The sequence below is a fragment of the Odontesthes bonariensis genome, chromosome 10 (assembly GCF_027942865.1).
Source record: "Odontesthes bonariensis isolate fOdoBon6 chromosome 10, fOdoBon6.hap1, whole genome shotgun sequence".
In the NCBI taxonomy this organism is placed as follows: domain Eukaryota; kingdom Metazoa; phylum Chordata; class Actinopteri; order Atheriniformes; family Atherinopsidae; genus Odontesthes; species Odontesthes bonariensis.
In genome coordinates, this window is record NC_134515.1 from 38,045,321 (window position 1) to 38,070,043 (window position 24,723).

At 45.6% G+C, this 24,723-nt stretch overlaps 1 protein-coding gene across 1 annotated transcript in view; it reads right to left on the minus strand.

Moving 5' to 3' along the window:
* Positions 1-1,475: 1,475 nt before the first annotated feature.
* The window catches only part of mfn2 (mitofusin 2), a 38,797-nt gene continuing 15,549 nt past the window's right edge, over positions 1,476-24,723 (minus strand). Inside the window, exons 9-18 of the mRNA XM_075475411.1 lie at positions 18,010-18,077; positions 17,228-17,349; positions 15,580-15,706; positions 15,276-15,380; positions 14,972-15,074; positions 14,537-14,757; positions 10,500-10,655; positions 7,408-7,604; positions 7,133-7,267; positions 1,476-3,894 (exon numbers count right to left, since the gene is read on the minus strand). Coding sequence (XP_075331526.1) covers positions 3,825-3,894; positions 7,133-7,267; positions 7,408-7,604; positions 10,500-10,655; positions 14,537-14,757; positions 14,972-15,074; positions 15,276-15,380; positions 15,580-15,706; positions 17,228-17,349; positions 18,010-18,077 — 1,304 coding nt within the window. The 3' untranslated portion in view covers positions 1,476-3,824. The remainder of the gene's footprint in view (positions 3,895-7,132; positions 7,268-7,407; positions 7,605-10,499; positions 10,656-14,536; positions 14,758-14,971; positions 15,075-15,275; positions 15,381-15,579; positions 15,707-17,227; positions 17,350-18,009; positions 18,078-24,723) is intronic.

Genomic DNA, 24,723 nt, shown 5'->3' on the forward strand with positions numbered 1-24,723 from the left:
GGTTCCCAGAGTTTCTAAAAGTAGAATGGGAGGCAGAGCCTTCAGTTATCAGGCCCCTCTCTTGTGGAATAAGCTGCCAGTAAATGTCCGGGAAGCAGACACCCTTTCCACTTTTAAGACCAGGCTTAAAACTTTCCTTTTTGATAAAGCTTATAGTTAGGGATGGCTCAGGTGATCCTGAAACATCCCATAGTTAAGCTGCTATAGGCCCAGACTGCTGGGGGGCCTCATCTGTCACACCTTTCCTCACTTTACTCTCTTTATGTTTATGTGATATTATTATGGTCATTAACTCGTGTTTCCCTGTTCCAACAGATATCCTTTGAATGGTGTTACAGTGCCCCCCCTCCCCCCCTTTCTGTCTTCTCAAACCCCAGCTGGTGGAGGCGGATGGCCACCCTTCCTGAGTCTGGTTCTGCCAGAGGTTTCTTCCTGTTAAAAGGGAGTCGTTTCTCTCCACAGTCGCCTCAGGCACGCTCAGGCCGGGAGATTGGACTGAAAAACAAAAAGTTTTCAGTGCAATCTGTTGGTTTCCTTAACTAGGAAATTGTTTTTGAATTGGCTCTATATGAACGAATTGGATTATTTTATGAATAATTATGATTACAATTAATTGAATTCCAATTGGCTTGAATTGGACTTTATTATCTAAGTGCCTTGGGATGACATTTGTTGTATTTGGCGCTATATAAATAAAAATGAATTGAATTACTGTTATGAACTCACTTACAAATTGATGATGGTGTTGACAGACACTTTGACTGGTGCTGATGTTTCATCTGACTGAGATAAACCCCGTCATTAGCCATAAAATGAGATGGAAAATGATTGTGGCGTCACGAAAAAACACGTGCCAGTGCACACACACAAAAAGTCGCTAACAATTTGTTGGACCACTTTTAACTTTCATCATAGCATCCAATGTCAGGACATTTATTTCTATCCAGAGTTGAATTCTTTTTTTCTCCAACATCTTGTATTGATGATGCACTCTGAAACTGGGGTTCAGGTCTGCACTCTGGGGCCAACGCATGTGAAAATGATGCGTCATGCTCCCTGAACCACTCTCTCACAGCTTGATCCCCATGAATCCTGACATTGTCATCTTAGAATATGTTCATGACTCACAGGCCTGTTATTTCCAGACTGACTGCAGCTGTGTTGCTTTCAGATCATATGCATCTTTATAGCTCATGTGTTCACATCACAGTTTATTCATGTGTTAAATAGGAAGCTTTACATCCTTCTATCCGGTTTGCATTACCTTTCTGTTGGCCCTTATACATCGGCACGCTTGGGTCCAGAACCTGGGTTGAGTGTGATGTCAGTCAGGCTGATAAAACAAATAACCTGAAGATGTTTAAACAGATCTGACATGACAGGATCCCACAGGTTTCACACTTTATAACAAACCCAAAAGATTTCAAGACTATCTGCCCTGAGCCCTCAAAATAAAATAAAAAACCCCAAGAATGTTTAGTTGGTATCACCTTTATTCTTTATGTATATACATGTGATTCGACAAGACAAACTACAACAGGCACTGCATGCATGTCCTTTCAACTTCCTGAAGCTATACAAGCAGAATATCATTTTACACACACAAAGAAAAAGTGGTAGTTAAAGTGCACGTCTTCTCTCTGACGGAACTCCTGCACAGCAGTTCATCTGGCAACACGCAGTCTTCTGCAGCGCGTCCACTCATGTGGCCTCTTTTCTTTTTGCCAGTTTCAAAATCAAATGCTCAAAATGACGTGTTCATTTCAGACAACAAAAGCACAATTTATTCTCAAAAACTGTTGGCTTATTAGCAGAACTGATAAAAGCTCAGAAATCCATGAATTCGTGATGAAGCGGTTCTTTAATAACTGATGCCATACCCCAGTGAAAGCTTTTTCAAACAAGCTGTGGAGACTTTGGGACTCAGTGACATCACAGAATGTGGAGGGAGTATTAAGTTACAATCCAGAGAACGCAGTAACATTTATAGTCCAATTTAGGACTCCCCCAAAGTGGGAAACAATGTGTCCATCCTCTGCTTACTGACAGTCAAGCTGAGCAAATCATCTGTAATAAGAGTTTAATTCACAAATCAGAATAAAGATTTCTTTCCTTCAGTGAATGCCAGGAAAGTTGGAGCCAGCAGATAATCTCGGTGGCTATTTTCCATCAGCCCCATCGTTCAACTGCCCGTTTCATTTGGGGAACATGTGATAAAACACATTATATATGTAAAGACTGGCATCTTCAGCAGAACACACGGAGGCCGCTTCTGTCAGAGCAGGGAAGACTCACATTGTTGGTTCGGGTCTGAACACTTCTTATTGTCACATTTAACAGAAATCTAACAAGTATTCCACAGATTTTTAAAAAGAACTTGACTTGCTTATCCTTGCAGAACAAGAGATCCAGGACTCCCATTAATCATAAATGTTAAAAAAGGATCGATTTGGCCAACAATGGTTGAAAAGGACTCATGGAAGTCAGGAGATGCAAGACATTTCTAGGTTGGCTTTGATTTTTTTTTTTTTAAATTGCCACATTTAAAACTGTTCATAGCCTTTTACAGTAGTCTGTAGGAAAAGCTTTAATGGGCTTTAATCTCTTTATCCAAATCTGAGAATTGATATGCAGAGTGTGCTGGCGGGTATCTGACGAGCACAAGCCCGGTGAACAGGAGGCTGGGAGCTGCAGATCAGCTGCTCAGGTGGTCCCACCGCAGGCCTGGAAACCCACAGGCTTCAGGCTTCTTCTACATACTTTCACTGAACTCACACGCATTCACTGGGATTCTGGACCACAGCTCTTCTGTAACGGCCTGATGTGTGAGGTTGGAAGATTGTCGGAGAGGATTTGTTCTGATTTGGTATCACAGAAAACTATACCTTGCTATTTTTTAGGATATCTTATATCGTATACCTTCCACAACTGATAACGCAGTAAAGGCTTGAAGAAGTTGATGATCTCAGACGAGGAGTAGTCCAATTTTTCCAGTTTAACATGAAAATAACTCGTTAATTACAATTTGAGAGATTACTGTGAAAGGATATGAATCATTGCAGACTTGCTATCTTTTCCATGGAGTTAAAATAAATAGTTCAAATTCATTTAAATCCTTAATGCATCTTTTGTCACTTATGAGCCACTGGTCAAAGTAAAGTGTGAGCACAGCAACATTTGGCGTGTGTGAGGCACCAACAGCAGATCCCATCCCAGCTGATGTACCCGCCCTCCGCTCAGGGAGTGACTCACACAGCTGGAACTCTGAGCTTCAGTACCTGGAGGGTCCACAGCAAACAAGCCCCTCTTACTGCTGATCCTTCAGATTTAGCAGGAAATGCATTTTCAGTTCTGCTCTTTTGTTTAAAGCTGTCTGAGAAATCAAAGCAAGCCAGTGCAAAGCTCATTTCAAACAATATTTTCATGTTTTCAGTTCATTTCCATATTCTACACACACACACATTTTCCTTCCCCTCGTGCACTGCCTTATATCAGCATGGCACTTGTCAAGTGTTTAAGTTAGATTATAAAGGATTAAATGTACAGGTTAGAGGTAATAGAATTAAAATCCGTTTCGAGGTGGCTGTGGAGATGCTTGTATTCTAATCAGAGGCCTTCCCTGCAGACTCCTGCTTCATGCACATGTGCACGGAGCTGAAGAAGCAACAGGGTTCACAGAGAGGAACATTCAGTTGGCAGGTCAGTCCCACGCCGATCTGCTCGTCCAGTTATTTCCAAACTACCTCATCACAACCACTCACCACCTCCGTTCAGAAGTGTGTTGAAGACGGGAGAGGTTCCTCTCAGACGTGCTGGGCTCGGGGTCACTTGCTGTGGTGCAGGTACTGCTGGGTGAACATGTTGAGCTCACTGTCCAGCCAGCCGGCCTTGTTCCTGACACACACAAACACGCATTTAAGCATCAAGGCTCACGTCTGAGGGAAAAAACAACTCTCTAAAAAGCGTCTGGTTCAAATGATCACACAGGGAAGGCCCGTTTCAGACAGCAGCAGCACAACTCTATGGTCACAGAACTGAAGCGCCATTTCAGGCCTGATCTTGTGGGTCTTCACTCAGGTAAAAGGGGAAGGTCAGATGAAGCTAATCCGATCTGTGCAATGGGAGAACAGCAAAGTGCTCCAGCTCATCAGTTCCACAGCTGTACAGGTTGTAAAGCACTTTTAAAGTACCGATTCACTCCTAAGGTGCTACTGTGGCAGAAAAGCCGTTTCTGAAGGCGGAGCTGGCTGCAGTTCCAGCAGCACCAAATGAAAAAAAAAAAAGGAGGGGGTCAGAAGGATGAAAAGGTTCCTGCAGCGTGAAAGTACGGTGCTGCAGGGCAGGAGGTCCGCTTTCCTTTAGGTGGGCTCATCCAGCCCAACAGGCACGTTTCAACCAAAACAAATGTACCTGTGTGTGCGTGCGTGCGTGCGTGCGTGCGCGTGTGTGTGAGTGTGTGCGCGAGTGTGCGTGCGTGTGTGCGCATGAGTGTGAGCGTGCGTGTGTGTGTGTGTGTGCGTGCGAGTGTGTGCGTGCGTGTGCGTGCGTGTGTGTGCGTGCGTGTGCGTGAGTGTGCGTGCGTGCGTGTGTGTGTGTGCGTGCGTGCGAGTGTGTGCGTGCGTGTGTGTGCGTGCGTGTGTGTGAGTGTGCGTGCGTGCGTGTGTGTGCGTGAGTGAGTGTGCGTGCGTGTGTGTGAGTGTGCGTGCGTGTGTGTGAGTGTGCGTGCGTGTGTGTGAGTGTGCGTGCGTGTGTGTGAGTGTGCGTGCGTGCGAGTGTGTGCGTGCGTGTGTGTGAGTGTGTGTGCGTGTGAGTGTTTGTGCGAGTGTGCGTGCGAGTGTGTGTGCGTGTGTGTGTGTGTGTGTGTGTGCGTGCGTGTGTGTGTGCGTGTGTGTGTGCGTGTGCGTGTGTGTGAGTGTGTGCGTGCGTGCGTGTGCGTGCGAGTGTGTGCATGTGTGTGTGCGTGCGTGTGTGTGTGCGTGTGTGTGCGTGTGTGTGTGCGTGTGTGTGTGCGAGTGTGTGCGTGTGAGTGTGTGCGTGCGTGTGTGTGCGTGCGTGCGTGCGTGTGTGCGTGCGTGTGTGTGTGCGTGCGTGTGTGTGTGTGAGAGGGTTTCTTCATGTTCTCTGCCGTTTCTAAGCAAATGTGTCATTACTTTTTTGTTTATAGCATGATTTAAGTACAAACTGATATTCAATATTTTCTGAGAGCTTTCTGAAACGTAGGTTTCCAGTGCTTTCCTAAGACTAGAGTTTTCCTGACGGGAGGAGATATAGTTCTGTCCTCAGACACCCCCAGAAGGCTTCATATCACTCTGAAGTAATACTCAGATTCAAAGACCAAGAAAGCTAAAAAATGGAGTAACATAAAAATCCAATGCTGGCTGATGATGCATTATATGTGTTGAGCAGATTTGTGAACTTAAGAAGGTGTAGAGCCACTGGAAGGCAGTGAAATGTGTTAGGAATGTCTTCATACAGTTCTGTTATAGCGGCACAGATAGAAGGCTGCATGGAAGTAAAAGGAAACACAGAAACTACAGAACCATTGTGATCAAAATGAACTTGGTCTTAAATAACATTTGTGGTAGAGCTGTTGGGAAGCACCGGTCTGCCTGACGTCACACCATAAAGGTGTTTTCCTTTCTGACACACCCGGTCTGTTTGTTATATTTTAATCATCAGTCTGCATTTTAATCTGCTGACTTATGGCATTGAGAGTAAACAGTTAACAGTGTTCCCTCATAACCCTGTCTTATCTGACCATTTTCTGATAACCTTTGAGTTTACATTACTTGACTATACAGTTTCTGAGAAGAAATGACCCTCTGAAAAGGAAAGTAATCAGTCAGAAGTTTAATAACGTATAAGAAAGCTAGAACTGCTTATTATTCATCATTGATAGAAGAGAATAAGAATAATCCCAGGTTTCTTTTCAGCACTGTAGCCAGTCTGACTAAGAGTCCGAGCTCTGCTGAGCCAGGTATTCCTTTAACTCTCAGCAGTGATGATTTCATGAGCTTCTTTATCAATAAAATAGTTTCTATCAGAGAGAAGATTGATGGAGTCCTTCCCACTATTATCAGTGATGTATCATCAAGTACAGCAGCTTTAGAAGTATCTTTAGAACCTGATTTTTTTATATATATATATATATATATATATATATAAAAAATAAATAAAACAGCAATAGTCTCTAAACCATCAACTTGTGCACGCTCATCCCGTGTGCTGTGATCAAAGAGAAGTTTTGGAGCTCTTCTACTTTTTTTTTTTTTTAAATTAGCTGTTTGCTTAATTATGTATGAATTGGACTAATTTGGAATTTAATGAATTAGATTATGATTGATCGTATTCTAATTGGCTTGAATTGGACTGTGTCTTTGAAGTGCTCTGAGATGAAATTTGTAGTGATTTGGTGCTTTATGTATAAAAAAACAACTCTGAATTGAATTCTATACATTTTCAACTCATCATGCTTATTCACTATTTATTTTCTATTTTAAACAAACTTTGGATACATGAGTCCGTTTTCACCCGCTGCTTCACTTATTCAGATTTTTTTCCCCAATCACTCCTCTGCTTTCCTTTTCTGGTTGTGCATCACAACTCCATGGTTAGGTGCCATTGTTCCTCCACTATACCATGTTGTTGGTTGCCTAGGTGACATGTCATCACAAGAATTGACAGGCGTAGCAGGTAGCAACTGGCTCATACATATAGGAGCTCTAATCCCATAAAACACTTAATACTGACATAAGGCATCTGAAGTCTGCTTAAAATGAGACAATAAAAATGAAATAAGCAGAATGAGTTTGAAATGTATACAAGAAACACACTGCAGGACCTGAAAGTTCCAATGACAGGTGTTGGTGGTGTACTGTGTTCATTAAGGTGGAGCCTCGGCCTGCACCACCTCTGTACCACACAAGTCTTTTCTGTGTTGGAGCTTCCTGCCTGACTGGCTCCATCACTGACTGCAAGACTAATTCAATTCCTAAAATAGAGGAGGAGATTCTAAAGCCTTGAACATGAACTTGTTCTTTAATGATACTTCACCCGGTCCTGTTAACAGTTTTTACGAGCTGCGCCTCTACATGTGGGGGTTTCTTTACCCTGCGTGTGCTGAGATTCTTACCGCAGCAGCTTGGCTTTGCTCTGTAGGTTGTCCAACAGCTCAATCTTGCTGTTCATATCATTGATCTCATCTTCAAGGTTCTGACGGGTGACGTCTACTTGCTGGCAGAGCTGCGCAAACACACCTGCCAACTCCCTTTTTACCACAACAGCACAGATAAGAACAGCGTTACAGTAGCCAAGAGTCTAAGAATTAGACCGTGGTAGCATTTAATGTTGAATCCCAAAGACAGCGGAGGTTCTCCACTCTCCTTAGAAATCACTGATCAAACTCACTGCTGGACTTGGTGGCTGCAGTTGGATCCAGTGTAACTGACGATGAGCTGCAGCTTCTCACTGGCGTAGTCCACAAACTGTCTCTTGAAGGTTCTTTCTTTGGCCTTGGTGGTCCAGGTGAGGCGCTCATAGACATAGAGGAGCCCATACAGGCCCAGTGACAAGGCAATCAGACGCCAGCCCACTGCCTTCCAAATCTGCACACATCAACAAAGCTGAAGCCTCAGGGAATCTGCTAGCTCTGGACTGTAACACACTGGGGCTGAATATGACTGAAGAAACATCACATGATTCACCTGAGTCAAGTTTACACTTAGTGAAATCTGTTAGCTTAAAATCAGTCAAGAATGAGGGTATAACAAGAGAATGAATGCATCTAGTAGTCGTCGTCCTCATGATAAGTCGTGTTGCAACAGTGTAACAGCCCCAGTACGATAAGCACCTCAGAAAAGAACAGTTTGCATTCATAACCGGAAAAATAGCAGAAGGTTCACCAGCTTTACAGCACAGCTTTAATGCCAGACAGGATTACTGGCACACCTACTGTAGATCAAAAAACCCAAAAACAATGTTGCAAAACAAGTTGTTCAAACTTATAGACACACATATCTGTGCCTCAATTCCTCCTCTTGACTATCACTTAGCCCCACCCCTCTGATGTTTTTTAAAGGTAAGACGGCCCTTTTCTATTTGGGATCAAGGAAGTAGTGGTCATCGACTCCTTCACCCAGGGAATTGGGAGCTGTTTGGGTGGTTAGAAGACCACCATTCTCTGCTACCTAAAAGAAAATGTGCAACTTTCCTCTGCAAAACAGAGGCGTACGGCCGGGGGGAGGAAGTGGGTTTAGGCTTTAATTGTTGGTTCCCAGTAACACTCTTTTCCATCAACATCAGTGTGTCGATGCAGGTTTTCTAGATACCCACAAAAACAAGGCAGTTCAATCTATTCCCATTGCCACAAGTATAATGTTTAGCCTCAGTGGGTTTGACATACCCACAGAACTGGAGCTGCCTCCAATAAATACAGGATCCCAGGCGACATGCCTGCTACAACACGACGTGATGACAACACACTGTATTCTACGTGGTAACTGGGCATAATAACAGATAAGCACAACTTTTAGAGATGAACAGGCTGGTTTATTATCTATACTAGACCTGCACGGAGGGATCCAGGGCTCTGTTTAGTTCTACTCTATTTATAAAAGCTAAAAGCTATCTAAGGGCACTCTAAAAGACAGAAACCCAATAATTCCATTTGAGCAAGTACTTGGTGACAGTGGGAGGGAAAAATCCCTGATCCTTTTTCTTTTCAGTTCCATTACTTCACACTTAATCATATGACCTGACTGGTTGCTGCTGATTTTAGATCATTTTACAACATTTGAAAAGAATTTCATAATCATCTTCCCAAATATTTCATGACTGATGCTCTAATAAAATGCATTCATCCATCATTCATAAAGAAACCCTAAAGAGACATTTACAGTGATGGCATAGGGCCTATTCTGCTTATCTGAGTCCAGGCGTATCTTGGGTACCAACAGTTCAAAAAACACTGCTCTGAATCCTGGCTGAAACTCTTCAGACTGATCATTTCTCTGAAAATGGTCACAAAGTTGAGCTGCGACTTTTTCTACAATAAATAAAACATACGTAACAGTAGTGCGTGTGATTAAATGGACAAACCAAAGCTGTGCTGCAAGTCCAGGAGGTTTTGAGTCATATTCATACTGTTGGTACATGCTGAATCCTACCAAAGCTTGTGTTAAGGTCCCCTCTGTCTTCAGTCAACCCATGTGTCTTTTTCCTTCTTAAAGGCCTACAGAAAGGTGATTTTTTGCACAAAACTGAAATAGCAGATCGATTCCTTATATACCATGGAATTTTTTTATGATTTTAAAATAATTTTAGGCCCCTGGATAGTCCTGATTAGGCCCAATAAACTATCACCACATTTGACTCGAATTTGGCAAACTGGAACGACAGGTGCGTGACGTCGCGAGTGCCAGCTGCTGGAACAATCACCAGTAGTTCTAGTAGCGAAGCCAGCAGTTTGCCAGACCTGGACAGCTTCTTCACGGCAAATTTCGATGTGTGCCGCGGGACGTCGCTTGGAAATATAAAACGTTGGGTTCAGTGCAACTTTTATTGCGAGTAGATGTACGAAGTGCGTGTGTTATCCTCAGCAGCAGCAGCTCACACCACCGGGGACAGAGGAAGCAGAGAGACCCGCGGTCTTGTGTCTGTGTCTCCCTGTCCGCCTGCCTCCTCTCTGGTGAAATCAGCCGGAGCCATCCCGCCGTGTTCAGCTCCCTGCAGTGCGGACACTCAGGGGGAATCCACCTGGCGGAGAGCGGACACACTCTCCGCCAGGTGGAGATCATCAAGAGCCCCGACGTGTGTCCACGTCGGGGCTCTTGATGATCGCTCTGCCAGCTGATTTCAGGGCAACCATCCCGCGGTGTGTCCGCTCTCCGCCAGGTGGATTCCCCCTGAGTGTCCGCACCGCAGGGAGCTGAACACGGCGGGATGGCTCCGGCTGATTTCACCAGAGAGGAGGCAGGCGGACAGGGAGACACGGACACAAGACCGCGGGTCTCTCTGCTTCCTCTGTCCCCGGTGGTGTGATAAAAACTGCACTGAACCCAACGTTTTATTGCCTTCACCACTCAACAAGCATACTAATAGCGGCAGCCAGGAAAACCCATGGCACCTGTGACGTCACACGGAAGCTCCGCCCCCAGTTTGGAATTCCAGGAAGGATTTCCAAGCGGCAAATTCAAAATCGCAAATTTCATGCGTTTATGAAATGTTTTGGTGTAGAGTCCAATGATCATTATTGTTCCTCTGTGTATGTATTATCATTATGTATTGGGTGTAGTGTCAGCTTTCTGTAGGCCTTTAACCAGTTCAATCAACTATAAGCCTTTATCATCTAATCTAACCTATAATGGGAGTGCAATTAATTGAATTTCAATTGGCTTGAATTGGACTTTATTATCTAAGTGCCTTGAGATGACATTTGTTGTATTTGGCGCTATATAAATAAAAATGAATTGAATTGAATGTGTGTCTGTGCATATTCTCACCACACCGCCAACAACAAGAACACCCATGGAAGTACGAGAAGTGAGGGAAGCAAGACCCGTCACCATGGAGACCATCAGCTCCTCCTGGGTCATGGAGCTTTGTGGGAATGGAGGCATACTGGTGCAGACTGGTGTCAAGGCCATGGGCCGGGGAACCTGCAGGTGAAAGCAGAGAGCACAGAGGCTGCTTCAGTGTGTGACACACTCAGATCATTTCTAATGAAGCAAATTTCCCACGATGAAATGATCACATCTCCCACTATCACAAGTTATTTTCGCTGTCTAATGCGCCAGAAGAAAATACTAAAATGATTGGATGGGACAGAAAGCTGGAAGATTTCAGGTGAGCAGAGAAAAGGTTCCTCAGTAAGTTTAACAGTGGAGAAGAAGATGACATGACTTATCCCATTGTGCTGAGCTTGGAAATGTGATATATGGGATGTATGATTGTAAAATGGGATATATAATTACGGAATTCTCTCGTCTGATGCAGGAACAACAGTCCTCTTAACATCTTCTTTTACAGAAGAAGAGAAATACTACTACTGCCACACTCTGAAACACTCTGAAACAGATCAATAGCCGTCTTCCACAAAATGTGCTCAGGCTGTAGATTTAAGGTCAGTTAAGGCCACATGCTCCCCAACAGGTTTACAGAGCTGTAGCAAAGAAAAAGTTTATCTATAAACTATTAGGAGCACTACAACTATTATCTTTTTAATGTTAATAGAAGAAGAAGTTTGAGTCCAAAGTTTAATAATAAACTGTTGGATAACTGTTTCTGTATTTATAAAGTCAATTTTTGAAAAGAAAGAGAATGGCAATGTTCTCTTGGCAAAGAAAAATCAGCATGTCAAACACAGTGGCCAAAATCCTGACATTTCCTTCTTAAAAAGTTCTACTTTTTGTGTGTGCTGGTATGTGGCATCTGTGGTCAGTCCAAACCAAAGCTGCTGCTCCAAAGTGTTTTTCAACTTGGTAAGAAATGTTGACAGCTAAAAACTACATTAACAGTTCATTTATCTTATTCATCTGGTCAAAACACTCTTATTAAACGGAATGCATCAGGCCACTGCAAAAAAGATAATCTGAGACCCAATGAAACCATGATGGTACCATCATATTATCATCAAAATAAGGGGAAAATAGTACAATACAAAAATCTATAGATGCAGTTTAAATCCTCCTGCAGTCACAGAATTTGGTGTCACACCATCAGCCAGGCCTTTTTGATGGAAACTGTTCCATCCATCCATCCTCTCCTCTGAGCCAGCTGACTCCATTAAAAGGTCACTTTAGCTTCCAGATCACAGGAACTGCTGCTCCACCGCTGTCTTCATGAGTTTGTTTCATTGTGTGACGTTGATACAATGACACAACTGACCCAAATAGTTGAGGTTGAGGTGTCGGCAGAGCAGCAACTCCTGACTTCATCCAGCATTATAAAGAGAATTCCTTCAGTTGACAACTGGAGCTCATATTTTTAGTATCCACAGAGCTGTAACTGCATTACATCTTTAATAAAGAGAAGAGAGAAAACAACTACCCGACAAAGACAAAGACCCGGCCCTCCGCCGCAGCCGTAAGACTCGGCACCTCTGGGTGAGACCCGGCCCTCTGCCACTGGACCCTATATACCCTTGAATTCTTTATTAGTGTTCAGATTTCAAAAGGCCACGATGCACACAGACAAACATCCAAATAAAATCAGTGAACCTCCAGTGTTTGACAACACAGAATGTATTTCTTTCTTTCATTTTCTATAAACAGCCCAATGATGAGCTTTACCCACTCCATCCCAGTCTCCTCTGTCCACAGGGCATTCTTCCAGGAGGATTATGGCTTCCTGAGATAAATTTAAGCAGTAATGGTCTCCTGTCATTTTGCTCCTTCACATTCTTACAGGTAGTGTGAGCTGACACTGCAAGTCAGCTTGAATTTGTTTGGTAGTTGATTTAGGTTCCATTCACTGTTCTGGGCTTTTGTTACAATCTTTTATCCATTTTTATCCATTATACTGTTCTTTAATCAGAGATGGGTAAACCCCCGCAATGTGACCGTTAAGGAGAGGGTTTGTTGTCCAGACATCCAACTGCTGTCAGTTGGTTTCCGTGCATTCTATGCGCCCAGAGAGTTCCCATACACAGTCATCATCGTTGTTTACATTCCACCGAGGGCGGCACCTGTAACGGCGTGTGACGTCATCCATGACGCCGTTGCTAGGATACAGACCCAGCATCCTGAGGCATTCATTGCAATCACAGGAGATTTCAACCACGTCTCTCTATCCTCCTGTCTGACTGGCTTTGTACAGTATGTGGACTGTCCAACACGTGGAGAAAGGACATTAGATCTATGCTAACGTGAAGGAGGCTTACAGGACAGTGTCTCTTCCACCACTGGGTAGATCTGATCACAGCATGATCTATCTTCAACCCACATACAGACCGTGTGTACAAAGACTTCCTGTTACTACCAGATCTTTCAGGAAGTGGTCACCAGAGGCGAGTGATGCATTGAGAGACTGCTTTGATGTCACAGACTGGGCTGTACTGCTGGAGGAAGATGAAATGGACATTGACATGGACAGGAGGGTCAGCACCATCACAGACTACATTAACTTCTGTAGGGACACTGTGATTCCAGTCAGGACTGTAAGGTGCTATCCAAATAACAAACCATGGATCACCAGTGACATCAAAGACCTCCTGAAGCAGAAAAAGAGGGCGTTCCAGAATGGGGATAGAGAAAGGCGGAGGAGTGTACAACAGGAGCTTAAAAAGACATTACGTCCAGCTAAGGTGGAGTACAAGAAAAAGGTGGAGAGACAGCTGGAGAACAATAACACCAAGGAGGTGTGGAGGGGCATGAGGACCATCACTGGATACAGACTGAAGAACTCTCAGTCTGTGGAAGGTGATATGGACAGAGCCAATACTTTCAACCATTATTACAACAGGTTTGACAGTGTGGCTTTGATAGATTTTTTTGATAGTTTGGCTACCAGAAACACATAGGAGTGGAAGACGTGATTCTGTACATGTTGCATCAGGCATTTGCTTATCTGATGTGCCTGGTTCATATGTGACGGAGATGTGTTTCTGGAACACTGGAATGCAGTACTGGGGCTCCGCAGGGTACTGTTTTGGCTCCTTTTCTTTTCACCCTGTACACATCAGACTTCAGGTACAACTCAGAGTCCTGCCACATACAGAAGTATTCTGATGATACGGCTGTTGTGGCATGTGTGCATGGTGGACAGGAGAAGGAGTACAGGGACCTTGTGGAGGCCTTTACTGACTGGACCAAAAATAACTGTTTGCTCCTGAACACCACCAAAACCAAAGAGCTGGTGGTGGACTTCGGGAGATCTAAAACCCCATACCAGTCAGTCTGCATTGATGGAGGGGAGATAGAGACTGTTCAGACCTGCAGATACCTGGGGGTGGTGCTGGATAATAAACTGGAGTGGTCTGCCAACATAGCAGCCGTGTACAGGAGGGGCCAGACAGACAAAAACTGTAGGCAGCGCCTGAACAAACTGGTGAAAAAGGCTGGTTCTGTGGTATGCATAAGGCTGGAGCCCGAACCACCAGACTCACCAACAGCTTCATCCACCAGGCTGGATGGAAGATGACAACCCCCCCACTCTTCTTAATCCTCCATCCTACAATGCACTTTACTTACTTTAAATGCCTATTTTATATTTAGATACTTCTATTTAATGTTTAGCTATACCTAGTTTTTCACTATATGTCTATTTAATGTTTAGCTATGTGTCATTTTTTACCTTCTGTCTTCGTCTTCACCGTGGGATGGTGGGAAACGTAATTTCGATTGCTTCCTATGTCTGGTACATGTGAAGAATTGACAAAGTTTCTTAATCTTAATCTTATTACCGTGTGACATATATTCTCTGTCTTAAAGGATACTGGTAATGTGCTTTCTGGATGATTCATTAAACCTTTTTCAGAGCAATAACCTTGGTGCTAAAACACTGCTCTGAGAAAGTTGGTCTATGTCCCTGGGCTTGTTACCTGGTCACTGTAACCCATGAGGGCCCGTCGGGTGTTCTTGGGCCCCAGGAAGCGGTTGACCAGCATAGTCCATCCCAGAGAGAAGTGGAAGCTGATGTCCTCCTGAAAGTCACTACAAAGCTTGTCACAGGCCAGGTCATAAGTGAGGCTGAAGCACTGACGAGGAACCATCTTGTCTACCTGCTCCCTGACTGAGGTGGGCAGCAGAGGCTTCAGACCCTCTGCACACACACACACACACACACACACACACACACACACACACACACACACACACACACACACACACAGACAGGAAAGAATAAAAGGTTACTGGTGACTCATGTACACATGCAGGCTGCAGTCCTCACTGCAGCTTTATGTCTGCGGCCCAAACACGAGCCTACGGGTGTTAACGGGTGTTAACGGGTGTTAACGGGTGTTAACGCTTATTACCGATCATGTCCGTCTGTGTGGCCTGCAGGGCACTGGTGATGGAGGCGGAGCACCTCTCTGACATGTTCTTACCCAGACCCTCCTCTATGTGGCAATGGAGCTCCTTAACAGACAACAAATGAATCAACACCAACAAAGTACTGCTGACTGAGAACTTAGATTTTTTCTTAATTTTTTCTGAACAACCGTCAATCAGCTTTAGAAGATGCCCTACTCGATAGGATAAATTAGCCCACAGTCACCTACAGCTCTTCAATCTACACACAATCACTGCAATTACTGCACAATTCTCGTCCAGACTCACATTTTTGTAGACTTTGAGCACCACAGGTGATGGGTGGAAGTCCATGTGGAAATCATCCACCAGCAAATGGAGCTTCCTGATCTCCTCTGCCATGGTGTTAGACACCTGAGCACAAAGCAGCTAGGATTATCAGCACCTGTAACACCACTTTTGAAGGTGAAAATAAATACATTTTTTGACTTGACGACTTTTAACTTTGAAGTATATCACCAGGGCTCAGGGACAGAGAGCCAAGCTTAGCTGCTGCTCCACTATAAAAGGCAGCTGAAGCTGAACGTGTGAGGATGTCATGTTGGGGGTTCACCTGTCTCTCCACCTCCTCTGTAATGCTCTTGATCTTGGCCTTACAGTCCAGAGTCATCAGGTCTAATTGTTTATCTATGAACTCCAATCGGTCCTGACGGTCCTCTTTGGTCTCTAGGCAGTAGACTCTGAACACACAGAAACACGCATACTTCATGAAGTTAGAGAATGAAGCCTGTGCACCATATATGGCTTCAGTCTGTCTGTGGGACAGTAATGACACAAACTGGCCTTTTGTTGTTGCACAGCTGGAGAGCAAATACACAGATGACTGCTACTGCTTCTCAAAATGGTGCTAAGTGGAACCATTTAGGGGACTTCTTACTAACCTTCAAACACTGAGGCTACGGCTACACGAAAACGAAACGAGTTTTTTTTTTAAAACGGGTACGAAAATTCTTGCGACCACACGGCAACGCGCTGCTGTAAAGACTCAGGTCCAGACGAAAACGGATGAAAACGATGAAACGATGCAGTACACATGCCACTGTGTCACGCCACGCTGTGAGACAATAGAGAAGTGTTAAAATTGGCTCACAGCGTCAACGTTTGACTGACGCAAAAACGTTTTAGCTGTAAGAATGGAAACGAAACGAGGCCGTTTTCAAACTTTCCCACTCTGGAACCCGTTCTCAAAAACTATCGTTTTGGGGTAGTGGGAACGCCGGCTCCGTGTGGCCGCGACAGCGAAACGATAAGAAAAAGTATCGTTTACAGTGAAAAACGTTTTCGTGTAGCCGCAGCCTGAATAAAGAGTCCTCACAGTCTGAGGACAGTTTTCATGATACTAACATACTGGGTGTGTTTAGTTGTGATAAATAAGTACAGCGATATACTGACAGTTTAAATAAGCACAGCACACTTATGTCGAGCCTAAGCGACACTCATTTCTGGATGGGCACTAATCGATCAGTGATGTGTTAGAAACACATGTCAAACAAAAACTCATAAACACAAAGTTGGTGCAATAATTTCAATTCTGGTCATTTGTTCCAAAGAGTTTTGCCTTTAACAGAATATGTGTCAAGCAGAGAATGCCTTGTTCTATCTCATTCTTTTCTTCTTTTGAGCGTTTACATAAAACAACAGGGCAGAGACAATACAGCCTCTGAATAAGGCATTACCTGTCTTTATTTCACCAATACTTTAAGACCAATGAATGAATGAATACGTATGTTAGCCCAGAGGTGCCGTGTTGTTGTTATTGGGGGGCTTATAGGGGCTTCCTACACATGCGTCTAGTGGGATGACGTCATCGCCGCGCGCTGCTGCAGTTATATGGATATAAGCGGATCTCCAGTGATCTAAATATCTTCTGAAGCACGCCAAACCAAACCTTTCACCAAACTGTTATCGGTGAGTAGATGAACGTATTTTATGGCAGAAATAAGGTCCAAAAAAACCCAAAAAACTTCTCCTTTAAGGCTTAAACTTTTGTTTAACTTTTGAGTTGTTATATTAGCCAGCTGCATCTGGCCATGGATAGCTCACATGTGCCACCTAGTGTCTGTCTGTGGAAATGGCAACTACACTATTTTGCAGGAATAAAATCCTTTCAACCCTCTAAATGAGCGCATCTCATTAATGTGACGTCAGCTCGTCAGAGACGTGATGCTGACACGGTGCATACGTGTAAACACAACACTCACCTCTGTTCTTGGGCTGCAATGTGTACCGAGTCCATAATGCGGCGCAGAGCTTCAGAAATCTGCTTGGCCCTCACTGTGTGCTGCTCAAACTTGGTCTTTACCGCAGACTGAGAGATGCACTCCTAAACAGAAAGGTGAGCAGCATTCCACTCATTAACTCGAGAGAAGAGAGGGACATGAATGACTGGATCCTTCCAGAAAGCGCTGGAGGATTTCTAAGAATCAAGTAGGATGCCGATGCTGCTGAAAGTGCCTGAGGGAAGGACTCCGGTGGAAACCAGGAGCTGAAAATGACTGCAGCAAATGAGCTTTTGTATTGTTGTGGCTGGTATTTCTCAGTGAATCTGTTCTTGCATGTTTGTTGTTTTTTGTTTTTTCATTTTGTATTCCATGTTTGCCTATCTACAGGTGTCAACCAAAAAGATTCATTCTGTCAAAAGAAATCATCTTAGATGTCTATTTGTGTATGCATCTTCACAAGCCTGTAGAGGGGCTCAAAATGAATCAGTCTTTGGCCTGAAACATGCTGTGGCTGTCCTGTACGAGGTCACCTCTGCCTTCGTGTGAGGGATGCAACAGGCAGCAAAGTGACGAGCAGTTAAATACCTGATGACTCAGGCTTCATTGTCTCTAAGGACGCTTCAGTGGCCGGTGAGTACTGAGGTAATGTATAAAAGGTAATGTACACTGCAGACCCTAGCTAAGGTAAACTAAATGCGGGTCAGTTATGTGTAAATTCAAACCAGTGACTTATCAATACTGCTTCACATAAAGGATCTTACTTCGAATCGTCTCTCAAAGTTTTGGAACTCAAACATTCTGGCTTGGAATCCTTCAGCAAGAGCTCCACCTGAAACAGGACAAGAACAATACAGGACTTATTATTTCCTTTGATAACATTTGAACATTTTCAGCGCTCATACCACCACATGACCTGACCTTCCCTACCAAAACCACCTGACCCTGCCCAGAATATTATCCCAATAATAATCTGAAGTGGCTAAGTGCTTTCCATCAACCACACTGATCTTTTAGAAAGCCCAAGTCACAGCCCACCACTAAGAGCCAGCCTTCCTCACAGGGCTGGGCCATATGGGGAAAAGTCATATCACCATATTTTTTTTTATTATATTGAGATATATATATATATATATATGTATATCACGATATAAAACAAATCACTAATTTGTGAATTTTAAATGTTCCCTGTTACTCTTAATTGAGATTTGAAGATATCAGAAGGTTCATTTTTAATGAAATATTTATTTTCTGTCAAAGTTGAACATGACATGTGACACTAAACAAATGTTTCAAATGAATACAGAACAGGCATCTTTAATTAAAATCCTATATCTGACCGGTCAACTAATCAAAAAAAGTTAGCATTCTCCGTGCTCAAACTTCAGCTGATGAAACAGATTGGTGGAGTTCCCCGTCTTCAAAAGACCAAAATACCTCCACAGCACCCAACTTTTCGGGCCCTTGGGCTGTGTCTTCCATCATTTCTTCTGAAGGATCACTTCTTTTCTTTTTCTTCTTCTTTTTTTTAACACGGCTGCCGCAGCACAAACAAACACCCAGGACCAGCTGCTGGCATGGCTCTATTCCAGCCACGTGATTGGTTCAGTGCGGCGCAACTCTCATTGTCATTGGCTATTGGTATGGACGAATCTATCTAAAAGTATATCGACCATGTTTCATATCTCTATCGAGGAAAAGTTATTCCTCGATAGCTATCGTTATATCGCCCAGCCCTACTTCCTCATAGCACCACCTCCCACGTATAGAATATCTTTATTGTCCCTGATAAAACAATGTTAAAAACAGTGAAACCAGTTTAGCCTCCTCTCCCTTAGGCAGTAGTTAAAATATTAAATATAAACGTAAGTGTCCAGTTGATGCCACACTACTGGACCAGCTACTACTACTACTACTGAGCCACCCTCAAACTCAAAGCTCTCTGTTGATCAGAGTCTTGAGATTGAATACATTAACTGAGAATCCTACACATTCAATTAACTTCAATTAACTGAGTTAACTTCACAGGCTACAGCTTTTCTATGTGGAACAAAGAGTACAAACATTTGTTAAAGATATTCTCCAGGCTTTTCACTCATTTCTACCATCTCAAAGCTGACAGTGTTAAACATGCTATCCAAGTTGATTAAGTCGGTTTGCTGTAAGCTGAGCTCCCTGTTAGGACTCCTAAGTGCGTCTCCAAACCGAGCACGCTCGGATCACAGTCTCCCAAGAACTTCACAGAACCCCGTCAAGCCCGGGGCTTTGATAGAGGCGAGCTGGGTGGATATTAAGTGTGTGCATGGGGATATTCACAAATACCCTGTTGCGTCAGTGGAAATTCGATATAAGGGGAAAAAGCATAGTGTGAAGGCTGCGGTTAGCTCCCGCCTGGCGCACCCTCTTATTTTGGGTACTGATTGGCCGGGGTTTGATAAACTGGTGGGGCAGTGTGTGGGGGTGCGCTCACGACCGACAGAGATTTGGGATATGTGCGCTGTACTCAGTGGTGACGCTAGGTTGTCCGACGCTGCAGACGGGGAGGGGGAGCCGGCGGCGCCTCCTCAGGAGGCTCCGCAGGTTACCGTGTTTGACTCCATGGAAGATTTTCCACTCGAACAGTCTTGTGATGATCCTCTACGCTTTGCCTTTGACCAAGTGATACGAATTGATGGTCATATGGTGCGCCCTGACGCAGCGTTAACATATCCACACTTCTCAGCAACTTATCCAGAAAGCCAGCCATGTCGGTGCCTTCTTTGTCTTCGGGTATTCCGTAAATCCGCAGGTTGTCTCTCCGCGCTCGAGCCTCCTGGTCAATCAGCCTCGCTTCCAATTTAGCCAGTTGATGCCACACTACTGGACCAGCTACTACTACTACTACTGAGCCACCCTCAAACTCAAAGCTCTCTGTTGATCAGAGTCTTGAGATTGAATACATTAACTGAGAATCCTACACATTCAATTAACTTCAATTAACTGAGTTAACTTCACAGGCTACAGCTTTTCTATGTGGAACAAAGAGTACAAACATTTGTTAAAGATATTCTCCAGGCTTTTCACTCATTTCTACCATCTCAAAGCTGACAGTGTTAAACATGCTATCCAAGTTGATTAAGTCGGTTTGCTGTAAGCTGAGCTCCCTGTTAGGACTCCTAAGTGCGTCTCCAAACCAAGCACGCTCGGATCACAGTCTCCCAAGAACTTCACAGAACCCCGTCAATGTGGGGGGGGGTTCACTAACGTTTCTTTGGACATGCATCAAATGATCAAAGGGATCATTTTACTGACTGCTCTTTTCTGAAATACCTTAAAGAAATCATATAAAACAAAAAACAATATGCAGTTTGATTTGATTACAGTTTGGTTCCAATTTCTTGTTATTCTTTTTACGGCATGATACCGTTCTCAGATTACATCTACTCTATGTTTGCAGTACATCTGGCTTTCTACAGGTTTCTGATGCTTTTCAGTTCAATGCAGCACTTAAATGGCCTGTGTCCATATGCCTTCATGACAGAGTCCACATTTCAGTAGGTACGCATGAGACTGGATAGTGTAGTGGGAAGAAGGCTACCTTTCATGTGGGAAACCTGGTTCCAAATCCTGACACGCCTGCATGAAAGGTATTACCTCCAGTAGGGGTCCTTAGGCAAGACCCCCTTAGGTAAGACCCCCTTAGGAAAGATCCCCTTACCCTACCTGCCTGTAAGTGGCTTTGGATGAAAGCGTCGACCAAAAAGCAAACAGAAACAGTACGCTCTGCAGAGAAACAACTATCTCACCAGATACAAGACCGTGCACGGCTTTGTTCATGACACCTAAATGACCTTTGACCTGCTGTTCTGTTTGATAAACTGGTGGGGCAGTGTGTGGGGGTGCGCTCACGACCGACAGATTTGGGATATGTGCGCTGTACTCAGTGGTGACGCGAGGTTGTCCGACGCTGCAGACGGGGAGGGTGAGCCGGCGGCGCCTCCTCAGGAGGCTCCGCAGGTTACCGTGTTTGACTCTATGGAAGATTTTCCACTCGAACAGTCTCGTGATGATCCTCTACGCTTTGCCTTTGACCAAGTGATACGAATTGATGGTCATATGGTGCGCCCTGACGCAGCGTTAACATATCCACACTTCTCAGCAACTTATCCAGAAAGCCAGCCATGTCGGTGCCTTCTTTGTCTTCGGGTATTCCGTAAATCCGCAGGTTGTCTCTCCGCGCTCGAGCCTCCTGGTCAATCAGCCTCGCTTCCAATTTAGCCTGGCGCAGTGTTAGCTGCTTGACTAACGTTGATGTTGCTTGAAGCACGGTCTCCGTTTCATCCACTCTCCCCTCTACTTCATCCAGTCTGTCGCTTGCCCTCTTTAATTCCTGTTTGATGTCGGAGAGTTGCGCCCCGTTTTCTATGAGGCTATGTTCCTCACGTGGGCTTAGCTGGTCTGGAGAGCTGCTTCGGCTGTGCCTCCAGTCTGGGTCTTCTTCTGCCAGAGCCATGCTTAGTCCACTTCTAGTAGTAACCCCTTTCTTCATTATTTTTTGAAATGTCCACCAGGATTGACTAAAAAAAATCAAGGTTTTTGGGGGTTAAATTGTAAAACCTTGCGGGAGCTAGAAGTTTAGGCTGCCATCCCCTCAGTAACGGAACCGGAACCCCCATATCCACACTTCTCATTAAGGAAGGACAGGTTGTACCGAGTGAGTCGTGACACTCAGAATGAGGAGATAGTTACCCAGTTGCTGGTACCGAAAAGCCGCCGGGAAATGGTTTTCCAGGCGGCTCACTACAACCCGATGGCTGGGCATATGGGATACGAAAAAAAACACTGAACCGTGTAATGGCCCGATTCTATTGGCCTGGCATTAGAGCAGACGTTCGCCGCTGGTGTGCGTCCTGCGCTGAATGCCAGTTGGTTAACCAACCGGCCATCCCGAGAGCGCCGTTGCGCCCACTACCACTGATGGAGGTCCCGTTTGAACGGATCGGGATGGACCTCATCGGGCCATTTCACCGGAGCACACGTGGATACCGATTTGTGTTAGTCCTGGTGGATTACGCAACACGATATCCAGAGGCAGTGCCGCTGCGCAGAATATCTGCAAAGAGTGTGGCGCAAGCGCCGTTTCAGGTTATCTCCCGAGTCGGGATCCCGAAAGAGATCCTGACTGACCAAGGCACCCAATTTATGTCACGAACACTGAGAGAACTTTACGGATTATTGGGAATCAAATCCATTCAAACCAGCGTGTACCACCCGCAAACCGACGGCCTCGTCGAGCGCCTGAATAAGAGTTTGAAGTCCATGATCCGTAAGTTTGTGCACGATGATAAGCCAAATTGGGACAAGTGGCTAGATCCTCTGCTGTTTGCAGTGCGCGAGGTTCCCCAGGCCTCCACGGGATTTTCTCCCTTTGAACTGCTGTTTGGCAGGAAACCACGTGGGGTTTTGGACCTGGTAAAAGAAAGCTGGGAGGAAGGTCCAAGCCCCAGCAAAACGAAGTTCAGTACGTCCTGGACCTGAGAGCAAAACTCCACACACTGAGTCGGTTATCACGTGAGAATTTTCTCCGGGCCCAGGAACGTCAGCAGCGGCTGTATAACAGAGGATCTAGGCTAAGACAATTTTCACCGGGAGATAAAGCGCTTGTATTACTCCCATCTTCCAGCTCAAAGTTACTCGCCAAGTGGCAAGGGCCCTTTGTGGTCACACGGCGAGTGGGTGACGTTGATTATGAGCTTGTGCGATCTGACAGGGGAGGTGCGACTCAGATTTACCACCTCAACCTCCTTAAAGCATGGAGGGAGGCAGAGTCTGTCTCACTGGTGACGACAATTGCAGAGAGGGATGAGTTGGGGCCCGAGGTGCCAAAATCGGCCAATCCAGCCTCACTCCGTTGTGAAAGCCACCTCTCACCGTCCCAGGGAGCAGACATAGCCAAGTTGCAGCAGCAGTTCGCTGATGTGTTCTCCCCCCTGCCAGGACACACAAGCCTTATTCAACACCATGTTGAGACTCATCCGGGCGTGACGGTGTGTTCACGACCCTATCGGTTACCTGAACACAAGAGAAAAGTGGTTCAGGCGGAATTGAAAGCGATGTTGGAAATGGGGGTAATAGAAGAGTCCAATAGCGCCTGGTGTAGTCCCATTGTTCTTGTAGTCAAGAAGGATGGGTCGATCCGGTTCTGTGTGGACTATCGCAAGGTGAATGATGTTTCACAGTTTGACGCCTATCCTATGCCCCGGGTCGACGAGCTCCTGGATCGCCTTGGCACAGCTCGATTTTTTTACGACGCTGGATCTGACCAAAGGCTACTGGCAGATTCCCTCATCTCCAGAGTCCAGGGAAAAAACGGCCTTCTCCACTCCGTACGGTTTGTACCAATTCGTCACACTTCCGTTCGGGTTGTTCGGGGCCCCAGCCACATTTCAACGCCTCATGGACCGGGTGCTGCGGCCGCATTCTGCATATGCTGCCGCCTACCTGGATGACGTTATCATCCACAGCAACAGCTGGGCGGAGCATGTGCAGCAGGTGGCCGCGGTGCTCGAGTCACTGAGGCAGGCGGGGCTCACGGCCAACCCGAAGAAGTGTGCAGTTGGACGGAGGGAGGTACGGTATCTGGGGTACCACTTGGGCGGCGGGCAGGTGTGTCCACAGGTCGACAAGACAGCAGCGATTGCAGCCTGCCCGAGGCCCAACACAAAAAAGGAGGTGAGGCGGTTTTTGGGGCTGGCTGGTTACTACCGGCGGTTTATTCCCAACTTCGCCGAGCTGACCAGCCCATTGACCGACCTCACCCGAAAGGGTGTCTCAGATCCGGTCCAGTGGACGGATCTGTGCCAGGTGTCGCTTGAGAGGGTAAAACAGACCCTCTGTGGGGAGCCTCTTCTTCACACTCCTAACTTCTCTCTTCCGTTTATTCTGCAGACTGATGCATCGAACAGAGGGCTGGGGGCCGTTCTGTCCCAGCAGGTGCGGGGTATCGACCGCCCGGTGCTCTACATCAGCCGGAAACTGTCCGAGAGGGAGGCCAGGTACAGCACGGTGGAGAGGGAGTGCCTGGCCATCCGGTGGGCAGTCGATGCTCTGCGGTACTACCTGTTGGGACGTCCATTCACCCTCTGTTCGGACCATGCTCCCCTCCAGTGGCTCCACCGCATGAAGGACACGAATGCCCGGATCACCCGCTGGTATCTGGCTTTGCAGCCCTTTAAATTCAAGGTGGTCCATAGGCCGGGGACGCAGATGGTCGTGGCCGATTTCCTTTCCCGCTCCCACAAGGGGGGGGGGGGGGGGGGGGGGGGTCGAGTAGGTTAGGCCGGACGGCTCCCCGGCCTAAGTCAGGCGGTGGAGGTATGTCGAGGGGGGCGTGGTGCATCAGATGCAGAGGAGAGGTTGGAAGGGCTCAGAGGACAGTGGGAGGGGAGATGATTGGCACACCTGTACATCGTCGGCTAATCATTCTCCCCTTTATCAGT